The sequence below is a fragment of the Sorex fumeus genome, unplaced genomic scaffold, assembly GCF_029834395.1.
Source record: "Sorex fumeus unplaced genomic scaffold, SorFum_2.1 ptg000018l, whole genome shotgun sequence".
Taxonomy (NCBI): domain Eukaryota; kingdom Metazoa; phylum Chordata; class Mammalia; order Eulipotyphla; family Soricidae; genus Sorex; species Sorex fumeus.
The window spans coordinates 7,554,872-7,574,240 of record NW_026606075.1 but is presented as its reverse complement, the minus strand read 5'-3'; the positions used below and the strand labels follow the sequence as shown (position 1 = coordinate 7,574,240).

The 19,369-nt window shown below is 36.6% G+C and overlaps 1 protein-coding gene across 1 annotated transcript in view; it reads right to left on the bottom strand.

Annotated features, from left to right (window-relative positions):
• Positions 1-19,369, bottom strand: part of KIAA0825 (KIAA0825 ortholog) — a 441,165-nt gene that overhangs the window by 271,784 nt on the left and 150,012 nt on the right. The window contains exons 10-12 of the mRNA XM_056112442.1: positions 17,831-17,981; positions 12,059-12,249; positions 9,587-9,769 (exon numbers count right to left, since the gene is read on the bottom strand). Coding sequence (XP_055968417.1) covers positions 9,587-9,769; positions 12,059-12,249; positions 17,831-17,981 — 525 coding nt within the window. The remainder of the gene's footprint in view (positions 1-9,586; positions 9,770-12,058; positions 12,250-17,830; positions 17,982-19,369) is intronic.

Here is a 19,369-nt window from a genome sequence, read left to right as displayed (position 1 = left end):
GACAACAATTGAAATTATGGATTGGCTATGCAAGGATGACCTAATCCCTAATGTTTAGCTTGATGAAGCAGCAGCAGAGCATTGAGAGAATGGTAAGTATAAGAGTGGAGGCAATGGGCACAATCTGTGTTTTAGGAGAGAAATATAACAGTGAGGAATTTTTTTAATTTAATATAGATGAAATGATGATAGAATCCAAAGCTGTAAAAAAATATTTATTTAAAAACTGAAAGTCACAGAGTAAGAGGTAAATGTAATCAAGAGCTCAGATGAAAGATTTGCTTTGCCTGTGAAAATATATAGTGACTATCAATAAAACGATGTAGGGGTGACTAAGGATCAAACAATTCTTGGAGGGAGGTGGAGTTTGGGCCACACCTGAAGGTGCTCTCTCAAACTATTGCTGGCTCTGGTGCTCAGGAGTGGTCCCTAGTGATGCTCAAGGGACCATACCTGGTGCCAGGGATTGAACAGAGATTCGCAGCATGCAAGGCAAGCACCTTATTTACCGTACTATCTTACCAGTCCTGGAACCAAGACAATTATCGAGGATCAAATATGGGAAATAAAGCACAAGTTCCTGGCATGTTGCTGAAAAAAAAATAATAAAGAAAGAAAAGACGCCTCCTCCAGATGGAACCCCGGTGACCATGAGCCTCTACAAGCATAGCTCGAGTATGTGGGAACCAAGACTTTTACTCCCAACTCTGCGGCCGCTTATGCGGCTGCACGACATCTCCCTATATACAAAGTAATCAATGGAAAGTAAATCATCCAACGTTTCTCCCTGAAAATCAGGCTTAACTCTTATACAAACCACAACACCCAATAGGAGAGAGAGCACAAAAGGGAATGCCCTGCCACAGAGACAGGGTGGGATGGGGGGCGGGGGGTGGGAGGGATACTGGGATCCGTGGTAGTAGGAAATGGTTTCTGGTGGAGGGATGAGTATTCAAAATAAATCAATTAATTAATTTTAAAAAAAGAAAGAAAAGAAAAGAAAGAAAGAAAGAAAGAAAGAAAGAAAGAAAGAAAGAAAGAAAGAGAGAGAGAGGGAGGGAGGGAGGGAGGGAGGGAGGGAGGGAGGAAGGAAGGAAGGAAGACAAAAATAATATTTAAAGTATAGGGATGAGAAATGCATTCATGATAGTCAGGATTTTCTCAGAGAATAATGGGCACAGTGGTTTGCTAACAAATAATGGGATGAAATGGAGGCTTGACCAGAGTGGAGAAGGATGAAAGGGAGTCATCCATAAAACTGAAAAGTAATATGATCATCAAAAAGTCAGAGGAAGCTGCATGAGCTTCTCTAGGAGTTTCCTGAGTCTAAATAGAGAGACTAAGAGAGTAATTGTGTCATGCAATAGGAAGGAAGACAGGCAGACAAGAATAATTTGAGTATACAGTAAGGAGAATAGAGAGAAAGACAGTCTTAGAGGAAGTGAAATACTTGGGGAGAAAGGATAGGGCAATAGATGGAATCCTTTTTGGAAGGGGTGTTGGGTTTGGGGGGCCATATCTGGTACTGCTCAGGGGCTACTCCTGACTCTTTGCTCACTAGTGACCCCTGGAGGTGCTTGGGGACCTATGTGCAGTACAAGAGATTGAACCAGGAAGGACCACAATAAAGGTATCTTATCACCTGTACAAAGAGACCCTTTGGCCCGAAGTGGTGTGAACATAGGTATGACTTCAGGCTGTTTTTCATTAACTAGAATTACTTTTCCACCCACTGCTTTTAGCCCTTTGCGTGAATCCCTATTCAATCAGTTCTGGGGGACCATTTATTTCTCCAAGGATGAAAACCCTCTTTACAACAGAAAGTCTTCTTTGTCAGGTTCTGCTAGCTCCATCAACGGAAGCATCTCTCAACTTTCTCTAAAAGCCTTTGTCTGACCACTCTGTCTAAAACGTACTTCTTTTCACCACCTCCTTTCACTCTATTCTACTTTAGTTCTCCTCAGGACTTAAGTCTACCTTCGAACCCTGTTGCAACCTTGCTTGCTTATTTGCTGTCTGGCCCATAGCTCCAGTGTGAATCACTGAAGATCACGACAGGTAGTAGCTCTGAAGCAAGGTTGGCTTGGTTTTTCTCTTAGGTGTGCTTTTCATTCGATGTGTAATGTTCCCTAGCAATAAATCGAATTTTATCTATTTTCATTTGTAAAATGGGATAATAATTATAATAACTGGAGCCAGAAAGACAGTACAGGAGGCAAGGCACTTGCATCATACACCACGATATCAACTGTAACCTGGTTGATATCAAAACTTTGGCACCATTTTTGGTCCCCTGAGACCCACAAGGGGTCAGTTGAACACTGAGTCCAGAATAGCCCCTGAGAGCAAGTATGACACAAAATCCCCACCCCAAAAGAATCAGTAATGATAAAAATAATAATCATTTCACAAGGGCAGGGTATGGTTGAGATAATGTAGCCAAAGGACTTAGTCATATGTAAGGCATTAAAACTGTAACAGTGGCAAACACTTAAGATCTTAAACTCAAAACCAACATGGAATCTCTAATATTCTAAATGGTTGCCTAGTTTCAGTTTAATCCCCAATATTTAGAAAAATATTTGGATCTAATAATAACAAAATGTGCTTTCTTTGAATTCTCCGAATTTCTTAAAGTACAAATCAATGGCAACACACTTCCCAGAGCACTTCTGTGTGTACCTAAACTTCCTCTCTCCACAGGCACCGATGCTGGTAATAGTAAGGTTATTTGGCTATAAGGAATGTTATGGCAGATGTTTATGGTCTCAGAGGGTGTGAGATCTGTACGAGCATTTAATTCCACAGCAAGATCCCAAATTAGTTTCATTATTCTGGAGAGTTTAACAGGGTGAAAATTGGCCCACAAACCTCAAAAGGGGAATGGGATGATGAGCTAGCTATTAGATAACCTCTAATGATGTTTTGATATACAGTTTAAAAAGAGGACACTCTAAATAATTCATTGGAGAGTGTAAAATGCAATTCTAAGAGCCACAGAATTGTATTTTCCACAAGACACAAAAGAATTTTGATACAGCATGTTTAAATACTCCTTTAAAAATAATTACTTAGAGATTGAAATAATATACTTCTTAATACTCCAAAATTAGCAGACAGAAGGGGAAAAAATAGTGAAATTTCTTACCTTATTCCAACATCAACTCATCGATACCCCTGTCTACATTTCTTACACTGATATTTTATTCCAGATGGGGTCTCTGGTGGTTCCCTATCTATAATTTTTTATCCATATCCAAAATGGAAACAAATCAAATGTTTTCAAGAGTCAACTAGGCTTTATGCTTCTCTTGTGCCCCGTGCTTTAGACTGCCATCCCAGAGAAACCAAGTCCCAAAATAAAATGTGACTCATATACAACTACATGATGGATTCAGGACAAACAACCCAAGGTCTAAGTACCATGGTGACAGAGTAGTCAGGTCAGATGTCTTATATCATCTATACCTGTCATAGTGTCTGAGCCATTGTAGGTGCTCAATGAGTAAATAACTGAGAACAATTTGGGAAAAAGCAGAATTAATTTGAAACTGAAAGATTGAAATAGCACTTGAGATAAGTCCCTTAAATGGAATTCTTACAGGGGCTGATGAGATAGTACAGAATATAAGGCGAGCATTTGCCTTATACTTGGAAGATTCTGTTCCCAGCACTGCCTGTGGTATGGAGTGCCCCAGGACTGATCCTTGAGCACAGAGCCAGGAGTAAGCTCTGAATACTACTGGGTATGGCCTTAAACTCAAACCAAAACCAACGTTTACACTAAAGAAACAAAGGGAATCATTTATTTATTTGGTTGGTTTGGGAGTCACACTTTGGCTATACTCAGTGGCTACTCCTGGCTTGCTGCTTGGAATCACTCCTGGCAATGCTTGGAGTACTGTGCTATGTCAGAACTCAAACCCAGGGCCTCACACATGGAAGGCAAGTGGGTTATTACTGAATGACATCTGTGGCCCTCATATAGGAAATCATTTAATTTAAAAGAAATACCAAGACAAGTAGCTTCGCTTTCTGGCTAATTTTGCTGGATACTCATTTCTCTTAGATTTTAAATATTTATTCTTTTGAAGTCTGATCATTGGGGGTAGGGGAGAGGTCTGGGCATCATCCAGCATGTCCAGAGCTTACTCTTGGCTCTGTGCAGAGGGATCACGCCTGGAGATGACCAGTAGGACATATGTAGTGCCCAGTATCAAACTAGGATCAGCAGTGTGCAAGGTAACTGCATCAATTCTGTACTTCCTCTCTGGCCCCTATTCATTTATATAATAGTTTTACTGATATAATTCACGAATAACAAATTTATCCTTTTTTAATTACATAAGCAATTTCTACTACAATCAAAGTTGTAGTTACAACTTTGGTTACAAATTAAAATTAATTACAAATTAATTTGATTACAAATTAAAATTAATTACAAAGTAAAAAATTATTGAGACCATTTTCATAACCTCAAATGTTGCCATTAGTGGTACTACCTAATTTTGCCTCCCTCATCCCTTGGAAATCACAATCTATTTTTTTGTTTATATGGATTTGCCTATTCTGGACATCTCTAATAAATGAAATCATGGCATGTGTACTCCTCTGTCTCTGGCTCTTTTCACTTCATATGATATTTTTTGATATTTATCCCTGTTATAGAAACCATCAGTACTATATTTCTTTTTTATCTGGTATCTTAATATTACTATATAAGCATATGTCACATTTTGCATTTTCATTCGCCCGCTGATAGAAATTTAGATACTTTTTACTTTAGTGCTATTATGAAAGATGCTGCTGTGGACACTTGTGCACAGATTTTCACATAGACATGTGGTTTATTTGGGGTGGGAGGCCTTAGACCTAACAGTAAAATTGCTGCACCATTTGATCATATGTTTAAGACTTCACATAGAAGCATTTTTTAGGCTTAACATTTTAAGGAACTACCTTACCGTTTGTTTTCCAAAGTGCCAGACATTCTTGAGCTATGAAAACAAAGTTTCAGCCAAAAATGCTCAGTTTGTGAGGAACAATGAAATCATTTTAAATATAGAAAGCAAAAACAAAACAGTCTGTGAGAGAAACTTCAAAAGATAGCCAACTAGTTTGTAACTGAACTACAGACACAGCAAGGAAATTCCTTGTAAGGTTGTGATTCAAAAGAAATATGTATGAGTGACACCAGGGAAACCCTAAGATAAGTCTGCTCTTCCTGGTGTACTGACCAACAATCTCTTTTATTTCTGATGACTGCAGCCTCTGCCTGTAGTGTCCACATTTGTAATGAAATTCATTCCTCCATGTTTTTAAATGCTGTGAAAATGGGAACAGGGACAGCATTTCATAAAACACCTATGTTTAGGAAGCTTTATACAACCTATCATAGCATTTTATTAGACTCTCTTCTAGTACTTGAGAAGAGATTTCTTATCTCACTGACTTCTAATCCATTGTGCTGACTCAGACAGTACAAGTATGTACCATTTGCTGGAGTAAAACACTGCATTTACCTAAAATTCTAAGAATTATGTTTTTACTTTCTTATGTGCAAACTAAACCCAACACGTCAATGCTAGTAAAATGCAGCTTTGAATTCATTGTGTGTGTGTCCTCTGTGTGTGTGTGTGTGTGTGTGTGTGTGTGTGTGCATGTGCTGAGTTAGCATGGGAACATGCAGCTTCACCTCCTTTATAAAAGAAGTACAAGCTATAACCATTTTGAAAGATACACGGTGAATATTTTATGTGCCAGCAAAACTCTCCCTGGAGGACAAACCAAAAATACTGCATTTACAACATTCTAACAGACATTTACAAAGAAGTTTTGGGGGTTTCTTTTGCAAACAGGTTTTATTCTTCCTGAAAAGATTTTAAGATCATGTACTCCTGCCCTGGGATTTACTGGCCCTTTACTAAGCTTAAAAGAAAAATAGCTTCAGTTTATCTGTCAGAACTACCTGGGAAAAAAGGCAGTCAACCTCTAAAAAGGCATAACATATGGAATGACAAATGTCAGGTTTATTTGATAAAAAATCCAGTCTACCAACCATTGATTGTTACTTTTTAACCATTCCTTAAAGCAGCACTCAGTTGAATTTTTTAAAATGTGAGATAAACATACCCTTTTCTCCCTTAAATACTACATATACATATATATATATATACATATACATATATATATCAACTCTTGTGAAATGCAACTTAATATTCTGGGTGTGAACAGAAGCTAAATAAGTCAACAGTGTTCTTGCCACACACATATGTTTATATTTTGCTTTTTTTTGATGTTTTCACTCCCTAGTTGGAGAAAAGCACTGTCCTGTAGCATGGGTGGATATTTGTAAACATTTTTAAAAGCCTAGAAATATATATATATATATATATATATATATATATATATTTTACTTTCTGGGTCACACCTGGCGATGCACAGGGGTTACTCCTGGCTCTGCACTCAGGAATTACTCCTGACGGTGCTCAGGGGACCATATGGGACGCTGGGAATAGAACCCGGGTCGGCCGCGTGCAAGGCAAATGCCCTACCCATTGTGCTATCGCTCCAACCCCATAGAAATATTTTTAAAGAATGAAAGTATAGAGGCTGGAGAGAGAGCGAGAGAGAGAGAGAGAGAGAGAGAACAGCAGGCAAGGTGTTTACTTTGTATGCAGCCAACCTGGGTTCAATCCCCTGATCGCCACGTTGTCCTAAGCACAGCTAGGAGGGATCCCCGAGTATAGAACCAGAGCACTGCCAGGTGTGAAACAAAGGAAAAACTGCAAGTCTATCTAGATTTTTGTTCATGCTTCAAAGCAAGATAGCGACTGTGTTTTATTGTAAAAAAATAACAGACAGCGCTTAGTATAAAATGTTTTCTGTAAATGCTAGTTGAAATTAGCAGTTTAAATTTGTTGAATGAGGTTACAGAGCAATATCTTAATGCACAAATCACAGAAAGTTGAGTACTTACATAGTTGTTAAAAATGTATCAAAAGGGCATAGGTTAATAATAATGAATGTATGTTACATTATTATTATTAAAATATGCAATCTTTGATAATCAATTATTTTACAAATGCATGGGGGGGGGGTTAAAATTTTTCTATTCATCTGTGACAAACCATGAAATTCAATATTGCTCACCATGACCAATCCATAAAATTTGTCAACTTTGTTCTTGATTTTCACAGGGCCTTCCTCTTAGATGAAATGACCCATTGAACTAAAAGCATAGCAAGATGTTTCATCTATGGTAAATCAGTTTAGTTTACTAGGATTTATTAAGGGCTTCAGAGCTTGAGCTTTTTATGATTATGAACCATTATGCATATAATCTCAAACTTATGGCAATTTTCTCAGTTCCATCCCCTTTCTGAAAGAGTTCTCCATTTCTAAATTTAGTTCTCAACATAGGGTTGCCAGAAGAAACAATCTGTAAACAATGGATCTGCTGAAAGTCAAAGAGTGGGTGAAAATTATAGGGAAATTGCAGTCAAAGTTGTTGACTACTCTTAGAATTTCTAACACAAAGATCTCAAAATTTGCTGATAATCATGATTTAGATATTGTCCTTTCAAGAATGTTATAGGAAAATACTTTACCTAATTTATCCTAAAAAATAAAAATATATATGGTTTTATATATATGTACACACACATATATAGATATGTGTGTATATACACATATATGTGTGTGTGTGTATATACACACACATATATATATTTCATACTACCCAAGAAACTATGAATGTGCCTAGTCTTTCAAAATGAAATTACTATTTTGGTGGAGAATTGTTTTTAATTTTTATTTTTTTAATTGAATCACCATGAGATACATAGTTACAAAGCTGTTCATGATAAGGTTTCAGTCATATAATGATCCAACACCCATATTTGGTGGACAAATTTTTTTTAATTGTATTGTTACATCCTAAAATCTTTTTCAATCCCTTCTACTACAGTAGATTAGAATCAAACATACCAGAAACAAATCAGAAAAAGTGGCCTAAAATGCCCAATTTGCCAAAATCTTATTTATTTAGCTAAGTAAAAGAATTAAATATTTAAAAATGTAATTGCTTCTTCCTATCTCCACTTATCTTTACTAGCTGAGATTTTAAAGCCTAAAAGTGCTACTGTAAAGCAAATTACCAGTAAAGAAAACCACTAGGTCTCATCCAGTTTTGGACATATTTTAGTTTAGTTTCAATTTAAGTTTGTATTAGAAGAATAACATTATATAAAATTTAGAACTGAAAGAAATTAAAGAGCAAAGAATCAATAGGTATAATTTACCTTTTCATAGTTTCAAGCTAAGACTGAAATAACAGATCCATTAGTGTAATTTGATCAATTAAGCACAAATAAGAAAGTATTCTTAATTGTTTTAGTACCTTAACATCTAAATAGGATTAAGCAATAGAGAAGATATAACTTAGAACTTAATTGTTTTTGAGAATGAAGAAACCCCTGTTGCTCAGAGACTCAGTTAGGTTTTTTTTTTATATTTATTTATTTTTTAATAGTGAGGCACCATGAGGTACAGTTGTAGACTTACACATTTTTGTGCTTGGGTTTCGATTATACAATGATCAAACACCCATCCCTCCACCAGTGCGCATTTCCCACCACCTCGGATCCCAGCACATCCCCTCCCCCCCCAGTCCCTATCCCACCCTGCCTCTGTGGCAGGGCATTTCCCTCTCTCTCCTTTTGGGTGCCATGGTCGGCAAAAGAGGCATTGAGTGGCAACCATGCTTGGTCGACAGTCTACCCTCAGCATGCTCTCCCATCGTGGGCGGATCCTCCCAACACCCTTTATTTGGTGTTCCCTTCTCTTTCTGAGCTCCCCCTTCCCCTAACATGTGTGGTTGTCCTCCGGGTCATTGAGTAAAATTCCCAGTACTAATCTCTGACATACTTGGGTGTTAGTTTCCTATTTTGTTACTTTATGTTCCCCAGATGAATGCAATCTTCCTATGTCTATCCCTTTCTTTCTGAGTCATTTCGCTTAACATGATACTTTCCATGTAGTACCACTTGTATGTAAACTTCATGACTTCGTCTTTTCTAACAGCTACATAGTACTCCATTGTGTAAATGTGCCAGAGTTTCTTCAACCAGTCATCTGTTCTCAGGCACTCAGGTTTTTTCCAGATTCTGGCTATTGTAAAGAGTGCTGCAATAAACAGACAATTGCAGATGTCACTTCGGCTATACTTTTTTGCCTCTCTGGGATTTTTTACTTTTTTGAAATAACACCTGGCGATGCTCAGGGGTTTCTCCTGGCTCTGCACTGAGGAATTACTCCTGCTGGTGCTCAGGGGACCGTTCAGAATGCCAGAGATCGAACTTGAGTAAGCCACATGCAAGACAAATGCCTACCCGCTGTACTATAGCTTGGGATCCAGTGTTTTGTTTTGTTTTGTTTCTTAATGGCTCAACTTGTATCAAAATGCACTTGAAAAAAATTTTCAAATCTCTGCTTCTCAATCCAGTAAGTGATATGAAAATAACTTTTAAAAATCACATTATTTAGTGTCATAATAACTGAAAAAGAAAAGATAGTTGATACTTACTGATATAATTCAGTTAATGGTGAAGTTAAAATGACCAACGTGGTAGACAGATTATTACAATGGGTATGAATTTTAAAAATTTTATCATCAATGTTCTCGTGAGGATTCAGTAGTTTCTGTACAGATGTGCAAATTGACCATAGCATGTTCTCCACGCAAATTAAAATAGTTGTAATATCAAGTCTATTAAAAAAAAACATCATGTTAAAACAAGTTTTTCTGCTTGCTACATGCATCATCATCTATATTTCTTAGAGTGAGCATACAAAAACAAAACAGAAATCTCAGACTAGATACCAGAAGTAGAAAGCTAGAGTGCATCAAAAATAGATTTGTACTTTTCAGATTTTAAATGAGCCACACTACTAATATCTTTATGAATGATAAGGGACTATAATAATGAAACAAATTTTAAGATAGTTGCATTAAAATACTGTTCAAGAGCTCAAAACTTTCCTTGAAATTGCTTTCAGCAAAAGAAAAGTCAAATTATAAAAAAGTTTTCACATCTATATGATAGATGAAAAACTAATAGAAGAACAATTCTTGTCCAAGTCATTAAAAAGAATAGTATAGTGGTGTTGTACCCCTAAGATATATGCACATTTTTCACCCTTATAGTCCAATGTTACCATCATTTAAAAAATTAGATTAAGAAAGCTATAAGGTTTTCCCAGTAAATTGAGAAAAAACAGTGCGACCAGAAGTACAGAAACTTAAAAGTTTTCAATATTTTCAGTATTAAATAAACTGTGGAAAACAAGCTACATTATTTATCCTTAAACTCTTGTTTCCTTTTTATTTGGTATTCAAATAATTCATAATTTGATTAATATTTTGGCTGTTTCCTCTAAATTCAATGTTGAAAAAATAGAGGATAGAAACTGATGAGATAAGGAATCAAATAAATTTAAGTATCTTTACAAATGATATTTGTATGTATAATAGATTTTATATCCAATAATATATATAACTTTTTATGTGCTTCATTATCTGACAGTCGGATCTATCACAAGAATTAGTAATAACCTTTAGCAAGTTTAGTTATGATTCGTATTCATCTATACTAATTAAACAACTACAGATCTAAGGCATACGTATTCATACACAAAACACACATACACACTCTTATAATCTGATTTCCACAACACCAGTGATTAAGCATTAATCATTAAAATGAAAATATTCATTTATTTTACATAAAAAAACAAGAAATAATTTAAACTTTGCACAACGATTTAATGTGATTACATAGAAAATGAACATCAAAGCTCTATTGGTTAGTCAATTAGTTAAATATAATTTCTATTTCGTGACAAATAATAAACTGATTTCCTAAACATCTCATAATAACTTGCAACCTCATCATCAAAAATGATTTGTATCATATAAGAAAACCGTTGAAGGTATCCTTGCTCTCAAAACAAATTTTCCGTCTATTGTTCAGGATTTTTTTTAAGCTCGGTCAGTAATTCAAAACAGCCTGTGCAAAATGCCATATTTATGAAACACTGAAGCAGGAACCCAAATGCCCTTCAAATTCAACATGTTTTACATGAACATGATCAGGAAATGACTTCTACTGCACCTCCCCCGCCCTGCCCACGCACACACACAAAAGCCTCTGCTCTCTGTAGATTCCGCCAAAAAGATATCTGAAAATGTATTTGTATACCTAAAAGTCTTCTGCATATCAGACAAAAGTTCTTAAATTAATTCCTTCACCATTGTTGTCATGTAAAACATATTTTCTTTGTGGTTTTCATTGCCTCGATAACTCACAGAATTGAATTAATATAATAATTAGTATTTGAATTATAGTTTGGATATAGCCAGTGCGTGTTGGTCCTCATTTTCTGTGATTTCACAGTTTGTTGAACTGGCTTTTAGTAAAACATAATGAAAGAAAGAAAGAAAAGAAGAAGAAAGAAGTAATTTGATTATATATAAAGGAGAAAAATGGTCATACAAAGAAGTTTTTTTTCATGAAGATTAACTACAGTATGTAACCGCTTAAAAAAAAATCTTAACTAAATGCTAGTGTTTGTCTGGACTCTCAAAGTCAAATGGACAAACCCATTATAGTACGACTGCTGCTTCTTCCATTTATGGAACTTCAATTTCATTTTGTATCTTTGTGTCTCCATCTCTCATTGGCCTTTGTAAGCAGAGAGATTATTAACATTTATATCACATACACACACATATATTTCCTAAATTGTATTATATCTTGACTCTAAAAAGAAAAACAGTGGAGTCTATGTACAATTTTTAAAAGAAATAAGAGCGAAGTTATTTTGATTCAAGTTGCGACATTGCCACTTACATATCTTAGGAGAACTGATTGTGATTTCCTTTCAGATCACACACTAAGCAAGGAGTTATATCGTGAGGTTCAGAATGACGTTCTGGTTTGAGCCAAGGAGTGAAAAAAAATTCTTGAAAAGCAATGGTTTCTACTATTTCAATTACCTTATCTGTGGAGTTCTCTCATAACTGGGCTGGGCCCGAGTGTATCTGGACGTGAGGAAACCCAAAGACTTCTCCAGCACTTCTGCAAGAATATCTTGCGCTAACTTAGGGGGTACGATTGTCCAGAGATCATGATGAAGAGCCGAGAGAAAATAATGCCACATCTGGAGCGAGAAGGAGCATCTTTCCCCCTGGCAAAACCACCACACATTAAACAACAGAATCACATCTTCCAAAATGTCAGTTTATTTCCTAATTAGTTCACGCTGAAAGGAAATAACTGGCCAGTTTGACACACTAGATGACCAAGAAGGATTTTTGACAAGATGTAAAACATCCTTATGACAACAGAACATATGTCTTATTAGGAGACCAGATATTTTTTGCAAAAATAAGACCACAAGCATTTAAACAAGGAGATCCTGCATTTACCTATTCCTGGCTAGAATTCAAGATGACTTTTTAAGCAATCAGCTTTAGAGTTATGAAACTAGTAATGGATATGTGATTCCTATAAAAATCAAGATTCAATGATTTAAATGAGGTATATATTTTTTCTGAAATATGAAGAATATATATTTTCTGAAATAGCATCATTGAGACTATTTATACATGTTCCAAATGTCACATTATAATGAAATGACAGGAGCAAAAATAAACTTGAAGACTATATGCTTATTAGCATGCACAGAAGCAGCAGGGGGGTGAGGGGACTATTAAAGATCACAACGTTGAGATACTTTACCCAGAGTGTTTTAATAACAATAGAAACAGATACTACCATAGTCTGATTTCATGAGATTTTTTTTTAAAGCTTAGGAAGATGGTATGATCATTTTTTCAGTGTCTTTACAGCACTCTGTACTTCCTGTGGGCCAGATTTTCATTCCTTTCCATCCCACTACAGATCTTTCTCTGTTCCAGATTTCCCTCAGCCGAGACCACGGAGAGAGCCCAGACAGCAACCAAGGCCAAAGGGAGCAAGCAAAATGAGAAGTAGCCTCAAGTGATTTACAAGCATTAATTAGTTAACATGCTTTGGGGGTGGGGGTGGGGGTAAGGATAGTACTTTGACCTCATTTTCTTCAAACCAGACCAAAGATTATTTGAAACAGGAAGAGTAGAATGTACTCTTCACACACTAACTATCCTGATAGCGTTGCTGTATCAGAATTGGTAAAGCCTTCCTTTTTATCTCTTTCACTGAAAATGGCTTACCCACTGTTTCTATTTCTGTAACAAATGTCAGCTAAAGAAATAACTGCTGTTCTTTTTCACCAAACACTGATGTTTCCAATGCAGATACTCCTGTGGATAGCTTCCCTACAAATGATTTTTTCTGGCAATTTAAAAATTTTGATTACTAAATTCCTTGCCAGTGACTGTAATAATAAAGTTATAATTATTATCTAATGACTTTCAAGTTGAGTTATACTTGTAGATGAAATTTGGGTGGCAAGTTGTTAAAATTCATAGTGGAGGTACTGATACTAATGATTGATTTCTGTTTTCTGAACTAAATGTGCATTCAAATTGCATAAGAAAAAAATTACAAAGTTTTAATGTGGAAGCAGCAAAATTGGCTTCCCCCACATTTTTTGGTTGTGTATTCTTTGGTTTAAAAACAAAACCTTTCACATAGTCAAAAAAGAAATTTTAAAGGTTGGAGTGATAGCACAGCACTAGGGCGTTTGCCTGGTGCACGGCCGGCCCAGCTGAGACGGGTTTGATTCCTCTGCCCCTCTTGGAGAGCCCGGCAAGCTACTGAGAGTATCTCGCCTGCATGGCAAAGCCTGACAAGCCACCTGTGACGTATTCGATATGACAAACACAGTAACAAGCCTCACAATGAAGACGTTACTGAGTCCGCTCAAGCAAACTGATGAACAACGGGAGGACAGTGCTACAGCTTCCTACTTTCTGTGCTTTATTAAAGCCAAACTGTCCCAGCTTACTAAATGACTTGACCGAATGATCACACTAACTTTCTCCATCGCAACAGATAGGTGCTTATAACAATAGTGTCAATGTGATTTCTTGCATTCTTCAAAATGTTTTAAAAAATCCTTTTGTGGTTAAAGATTTGATAATAAATGAAAAAATGAAATTGATGTTAAGCACTTCTTAAACGTTAGTGTGTTAAACGAATGTTTACTCTAAAATATTTCAAACTGGTTATTCTCATAATTTTCTTCGAAATGTGCATAACCTCTTTGTATGCCAGGGTTTTCATTAAACTAAATCGGATTCATTTATTTCCCTGACCTGTTTCCCCATTTGTTGTCATTTCAAATGTATTCGGCTAGTAAACATCTGTTATTTTTGTAGGCCCACTATAATGTAAACAGATGTGAGCTTTTATTTAGATTATATATCAGGAAACAAGCAGCTGGGCTTTATTATATGAACCACTCAATATTATCTTTGAACAGACAATTCTTTATTCTTCGACTATTGGAAAACATAAGTTGCTAAAAATTGAGCAGATGTCAACTACACTAAAATCTTAATTCTACACATATAATCTGAACACCCCGTTGTACCATCTGACCAGCACCACAATGGAGAGATGTCAAACTTTGAGTCTTGCAAGCTGACAGTTTAAGGAAAAGGAAATGATGTCTCCAGGGCTCAGGTGATATCATGAAACTCAAGCAAAACTTCCATATCCTGCAACTCCTTCCCCCGTTTCTTTTCCTATTTCCGCACATGGAGATAGGTTCCCCCGAGATCTCCAACCTCATGTTGCCTCCAGTCAGACAGACTGCATCTTCTCTCTCTCCAAACAGCCCGGCTCAAACCATGTTAGACCAGTTCCACAAATCAGTGAGGACAATGGGGAGGGAGAGGAAGACGAAGGGGCACAGTAAATGGGAGCAAACCGTGTCAGGTATCCCAGCTGTCAAAACAGTTTAAAATTTGTGCTATTTTTAGAGGAATCTTATTTTGGGTAAATAGAAAAGCAGGATCGCTTTATTTTTTCTGAGCACAAATAATCACCACGAACTCTGTAATTAAATTGTAACTACTGACCATGTAAGTATATGGAAGCTACAGCACCGTGTAATCACAGGGTAACTATCTCGTTATTTCTGTCTTTGTAGCGAAAGCCTTGTCATAAGATCTAAGAGCTGCGTGTTACATGGTAATTTGTTGTGTCTGTGTGTGTATGTGTGTGTGTGTGCATATGTATGTGTGTGTGTGTTTAAATACTCAGTAACTCCAATAACAGGGTCTCCATGCATCCACTTATTATTTATACAGTACAAATTTTCTAGTTCCCAGTTTTCATAAGAGGAACTAAAATACCTTGTTATCATATAGTGAGATGATGCCTGTTTTTCAAGGAAAATATATTTTAAATTGCTCATTAGTACACTGACATATTGAAATAGTTTGAAATGTGAGATGGACTCATTTTCAAGCTCTCTGTTTACCTCAAGGCAAATAAGAAAACTGTGAGGCTGCCAAGAGAGGCAAGACCAATACTTCCATGCTTATCTCCGGCTACCAGATGCAACATCCCACCTTCTCCTCATTTTGCCCTTTGCGGCTTGAAGTATGTCAGGTTTGGGAACTCTTACACAAATGCGCTTGCAGAAAAAAAAAAAAACACCTCACTCGCAAGGTCCTCTAAAAGTGAGATGAAATGACCTTAGAGACGTGGATTCTTTCCGTGTGGTTACATTTGTAATGATAATAATTTAGGTATACCAAGAATAGCTGAGATCAACACCAGGAGGATTACTCCATATCTCAGAGTCCAGCCAGTCATTCTAGGGGAAAGGGCAGCTCAGATAGAGAAGGGAGCACCAAATAAAGGGTGTTTGGAGGATCCTCCGAGGAGGGGAGATGCATGTTGAAAGTAGACTATGGACTGAACATGTTTGCCACTCAATGCCTCTTTTGCAGACCACAACACCCAAAAGGAGAGAGAGAACACAAGGGATTGCCCTGCCACAGAGGCAGGGTGAGATGGGAGGGATGGGGGTGGGAGGGATATTATCCATGGTGGTGGAAAATGGGCACTGGTGGAGGGATGGGTATTTGATCATTGTATAATCGAAACCCAAACACAAAAAATTGTAAATCTACAACTGTACCTCATGGTGTTTCACTAAAAATAATAAATAAATAAATAAATAAAAAATTTAAAAAAAATTTTAGGTATAAATGGAGCTACATGAACACAGCCTCAGTGGCAGGAAGGTGACAAGAGTGATGCAGTTGATAAAACTCCATCCTGCTTTACTCACAGTTCCATGGTCATTAAGACAAACAAGGAAAATGACATGATAAACATCAGTCTGAAGGAAAGGGAAAATTGAAACCACTGATGAAACTAGGCGGGCATGATTGATGAGCTTTTTGTTTTGTTATGTCTTTGAACCACACCCAGTGATGCTCTGGGGTTATGCCTGGCTGTGCACTCAGGAATTACTCCTGTTGTTTGGTGGACCATACGGTATGCCAAGGATCAAACTTGGGTCAGTAGCGTGCAAGGCAAGTGCACTACCAAATGTCCTACCCCTTCAGCCCCTGATGTGCTTTTTAAACCCCTGTCTATTTTTGGTAAATATATGACAAATGTTGTGCCAGAGAGCTAGTGCGGGGTTAAGTCATTTCCCTTGTATATGATCAATATCGGTTACCCCCAACACCACCTGCCATCGTTTCTTGGCACAGAACCAGGAAGAGTCCTTGAGTACCACCACATAATGCCAAAACAAAACAAACAAAAATATATATTATATACCTTATATGTCAGCAAATATATATATATATATTTCCTTTTACAAAGTTATCATGTTCCACAAACACTCCTTATCTTAAAAATTGTAGCTTTGTAGATGTCAATTATGTCATAAACTTTTAAAATAATCTAGAGAGATGAAATGATTTTTGGCACATTTTGTTTATAAATTCGAGGTTCACCCTGCCTTGAAATCAACTTCAGATCACATTTCAAATATTGTACTTCATGTATAATCAACAGGATCTAGAATGAGAAAGACTAATATAGGCGAATGATGAATAATTTTAATTGATCTAGATTTGGTTGCATTGGGATTTATTGGGATTTAATGCAATAGAAATTTGAAATATCAAAATCTAGGCTTAATGAAAACTTGTAAGCTATAAATGATCAGCTGGGTTTTAAAGTGAATACATAAGAAAACACCATCAGAAGGAAAAGTAAGCATAAAAATGAGACTTAAAAGTTGTCAAACAGGGCTGGAATGATAGCACAGTGGTTAAGGCGTTTGCCTTGCACATGGCCAACCCGGGTTCGATTCCCACATCCCATATGGTCCCCCGAGCACCACCAGGAGTAATTTCTGAGTGCATGAGTCAGGAGTAGCCCCTATACATTGATGGGTGTGATACAAAAAGCAAAAAAAAAAAGTTATCAAACAGATATAAACATTACCCCCCAAAATACAAGTAGTAGCATTTTTCATTGTTATTTCCTTGGATTTTCATTGTATCCCACTATATACCAATTATTATATAGCACTAGCATGGCAACACTGCAGCTCAAATTAAGTTATTTTTGCTTTTTTAGCAGAAGGAGAATTTTGATGTCTAATTATTTTCATTTTTTAAAAAACAGTGTTTTTTCCTGAGTACGAATTCAATATTTAAAAAATATTATCCTAACAGCCTTCGTGTGTTAGTAACGCCAAGCTCATGTTTCTAATTAGCCAGAAAGCAGGTAGGCAGTAAAACATATTTGTGTAAAAAGGAGGGATAGTAAACTGAACTTCACACCTCATAAAAAGCTTTGTAGTCATCCCAGTGGTGGCTCTCAGCATCCTGTAAAATACTTGTAGCACAAACTCTGACGCAGTAGTCCGTAACCTGAAACTGGAGAGTGTTGATGAATTCCTGATATTGTTGGATAGGAACCAGGAATACGGGTCTGTTCAGAGGGAATGATCAAAGAAACAGAGATTTAAAGCCTGTGCAGTAGGAGGTAACAATCTCCAGTACTACAAATGGTTTTGATTATTAGATATCAATCATTCATTTCCTTCTAATACTGAAGTCTGCATCCACATTCACTTTTCAAAATGAAAAAAATGGGGGGCTGGTCTTTGTTTTACAAGTCCTTTGAAAGCATACATCTGCTGCTCTACAAATATGCACTTCAAGTTGAGACAAACTGCATTGTCAATACATCATTCAAAAATAAAGTATTCTTTGTAAACCTATTATTAGACATCAGTGCATTATTTAGGCATTAGTTTATCGCTATTATTGAGAACAACATGCATTTGTCAGAACAAACTTTTATAAAGCTATCACATGTCTCACAAATATTATTTTTATCTTAAAAATTATAATTTTGTAGATGTCAATTATCTCATAAACTTTTAAAAATAATCTATGGAGATGAAGTGATTTCTGGCATATTTTGTTTATAAATGCAAGTATGAATCACACTTCTGACTAAGAATTAAAGGAATGTAGTCATAACTATATCAAGTCATATTCATTGTACCTTTATTTTTAGCTCCTTACATGATGCTTTCTCTCATAACTGTAGTACATGAGAATTGACTGTCATACTCTTCAAATATTATGGACACTTTATTACTAAATGGTTGACCAAAATTTGCTTGAATTGGTCATTAGACTAAGAAACATTTATTCTCTGTGTCAGCATTTAATAGCCTATATAGCTTAAAAACTGAAGAGTTGTATATATTTCACAAATACATGTATGTGAGACAAAAACAATGTTACAGTGGTTAGAGATGGGGTTAGAGCCTTTCACATGTCTGACCTGGGTTCAATTCCCGGGACCATATTTGGGGCCCCTAGGCACCACCAGGAATGATCCCTGACCACAGAGTCAAAGCCTGAAGATGCCCGGAGAATGCCAGGTGTGGCATTCAAAACAACCCCCCCAAAGAGAAGCTTATTTTTCCCCCAAAAGACGTAAAATGTGCCTTATAAAATAAAATTGGTTTGCTTGGTATTGTTAAAACGGCATTAAAAAAATGGTTGCTGCAGATTTTCTTTTTTTACAGGGGGGTATTCATTAAACTAAATGCAGTTCATTAAGTCTCCTGAAGTGTTTCCTCATTTGTTAGGGGGAACATCTGGCAGTGCTTGGAGGGTCTGTGCTCAGGGCTTCACTCCAGATGCTCCCAGGGATGGAACTGGGGTTGACCAGAGCAAGACATGCACCTTACCCCTTGTATTAACTCTCTAACCATGAGTTACTCTAGATTAAAGTAGAGAAAATAGAGAACGTATTTCAAGAGAAAACTCTTGAGTGAGACCTCAGAGTGAACTCCTGTC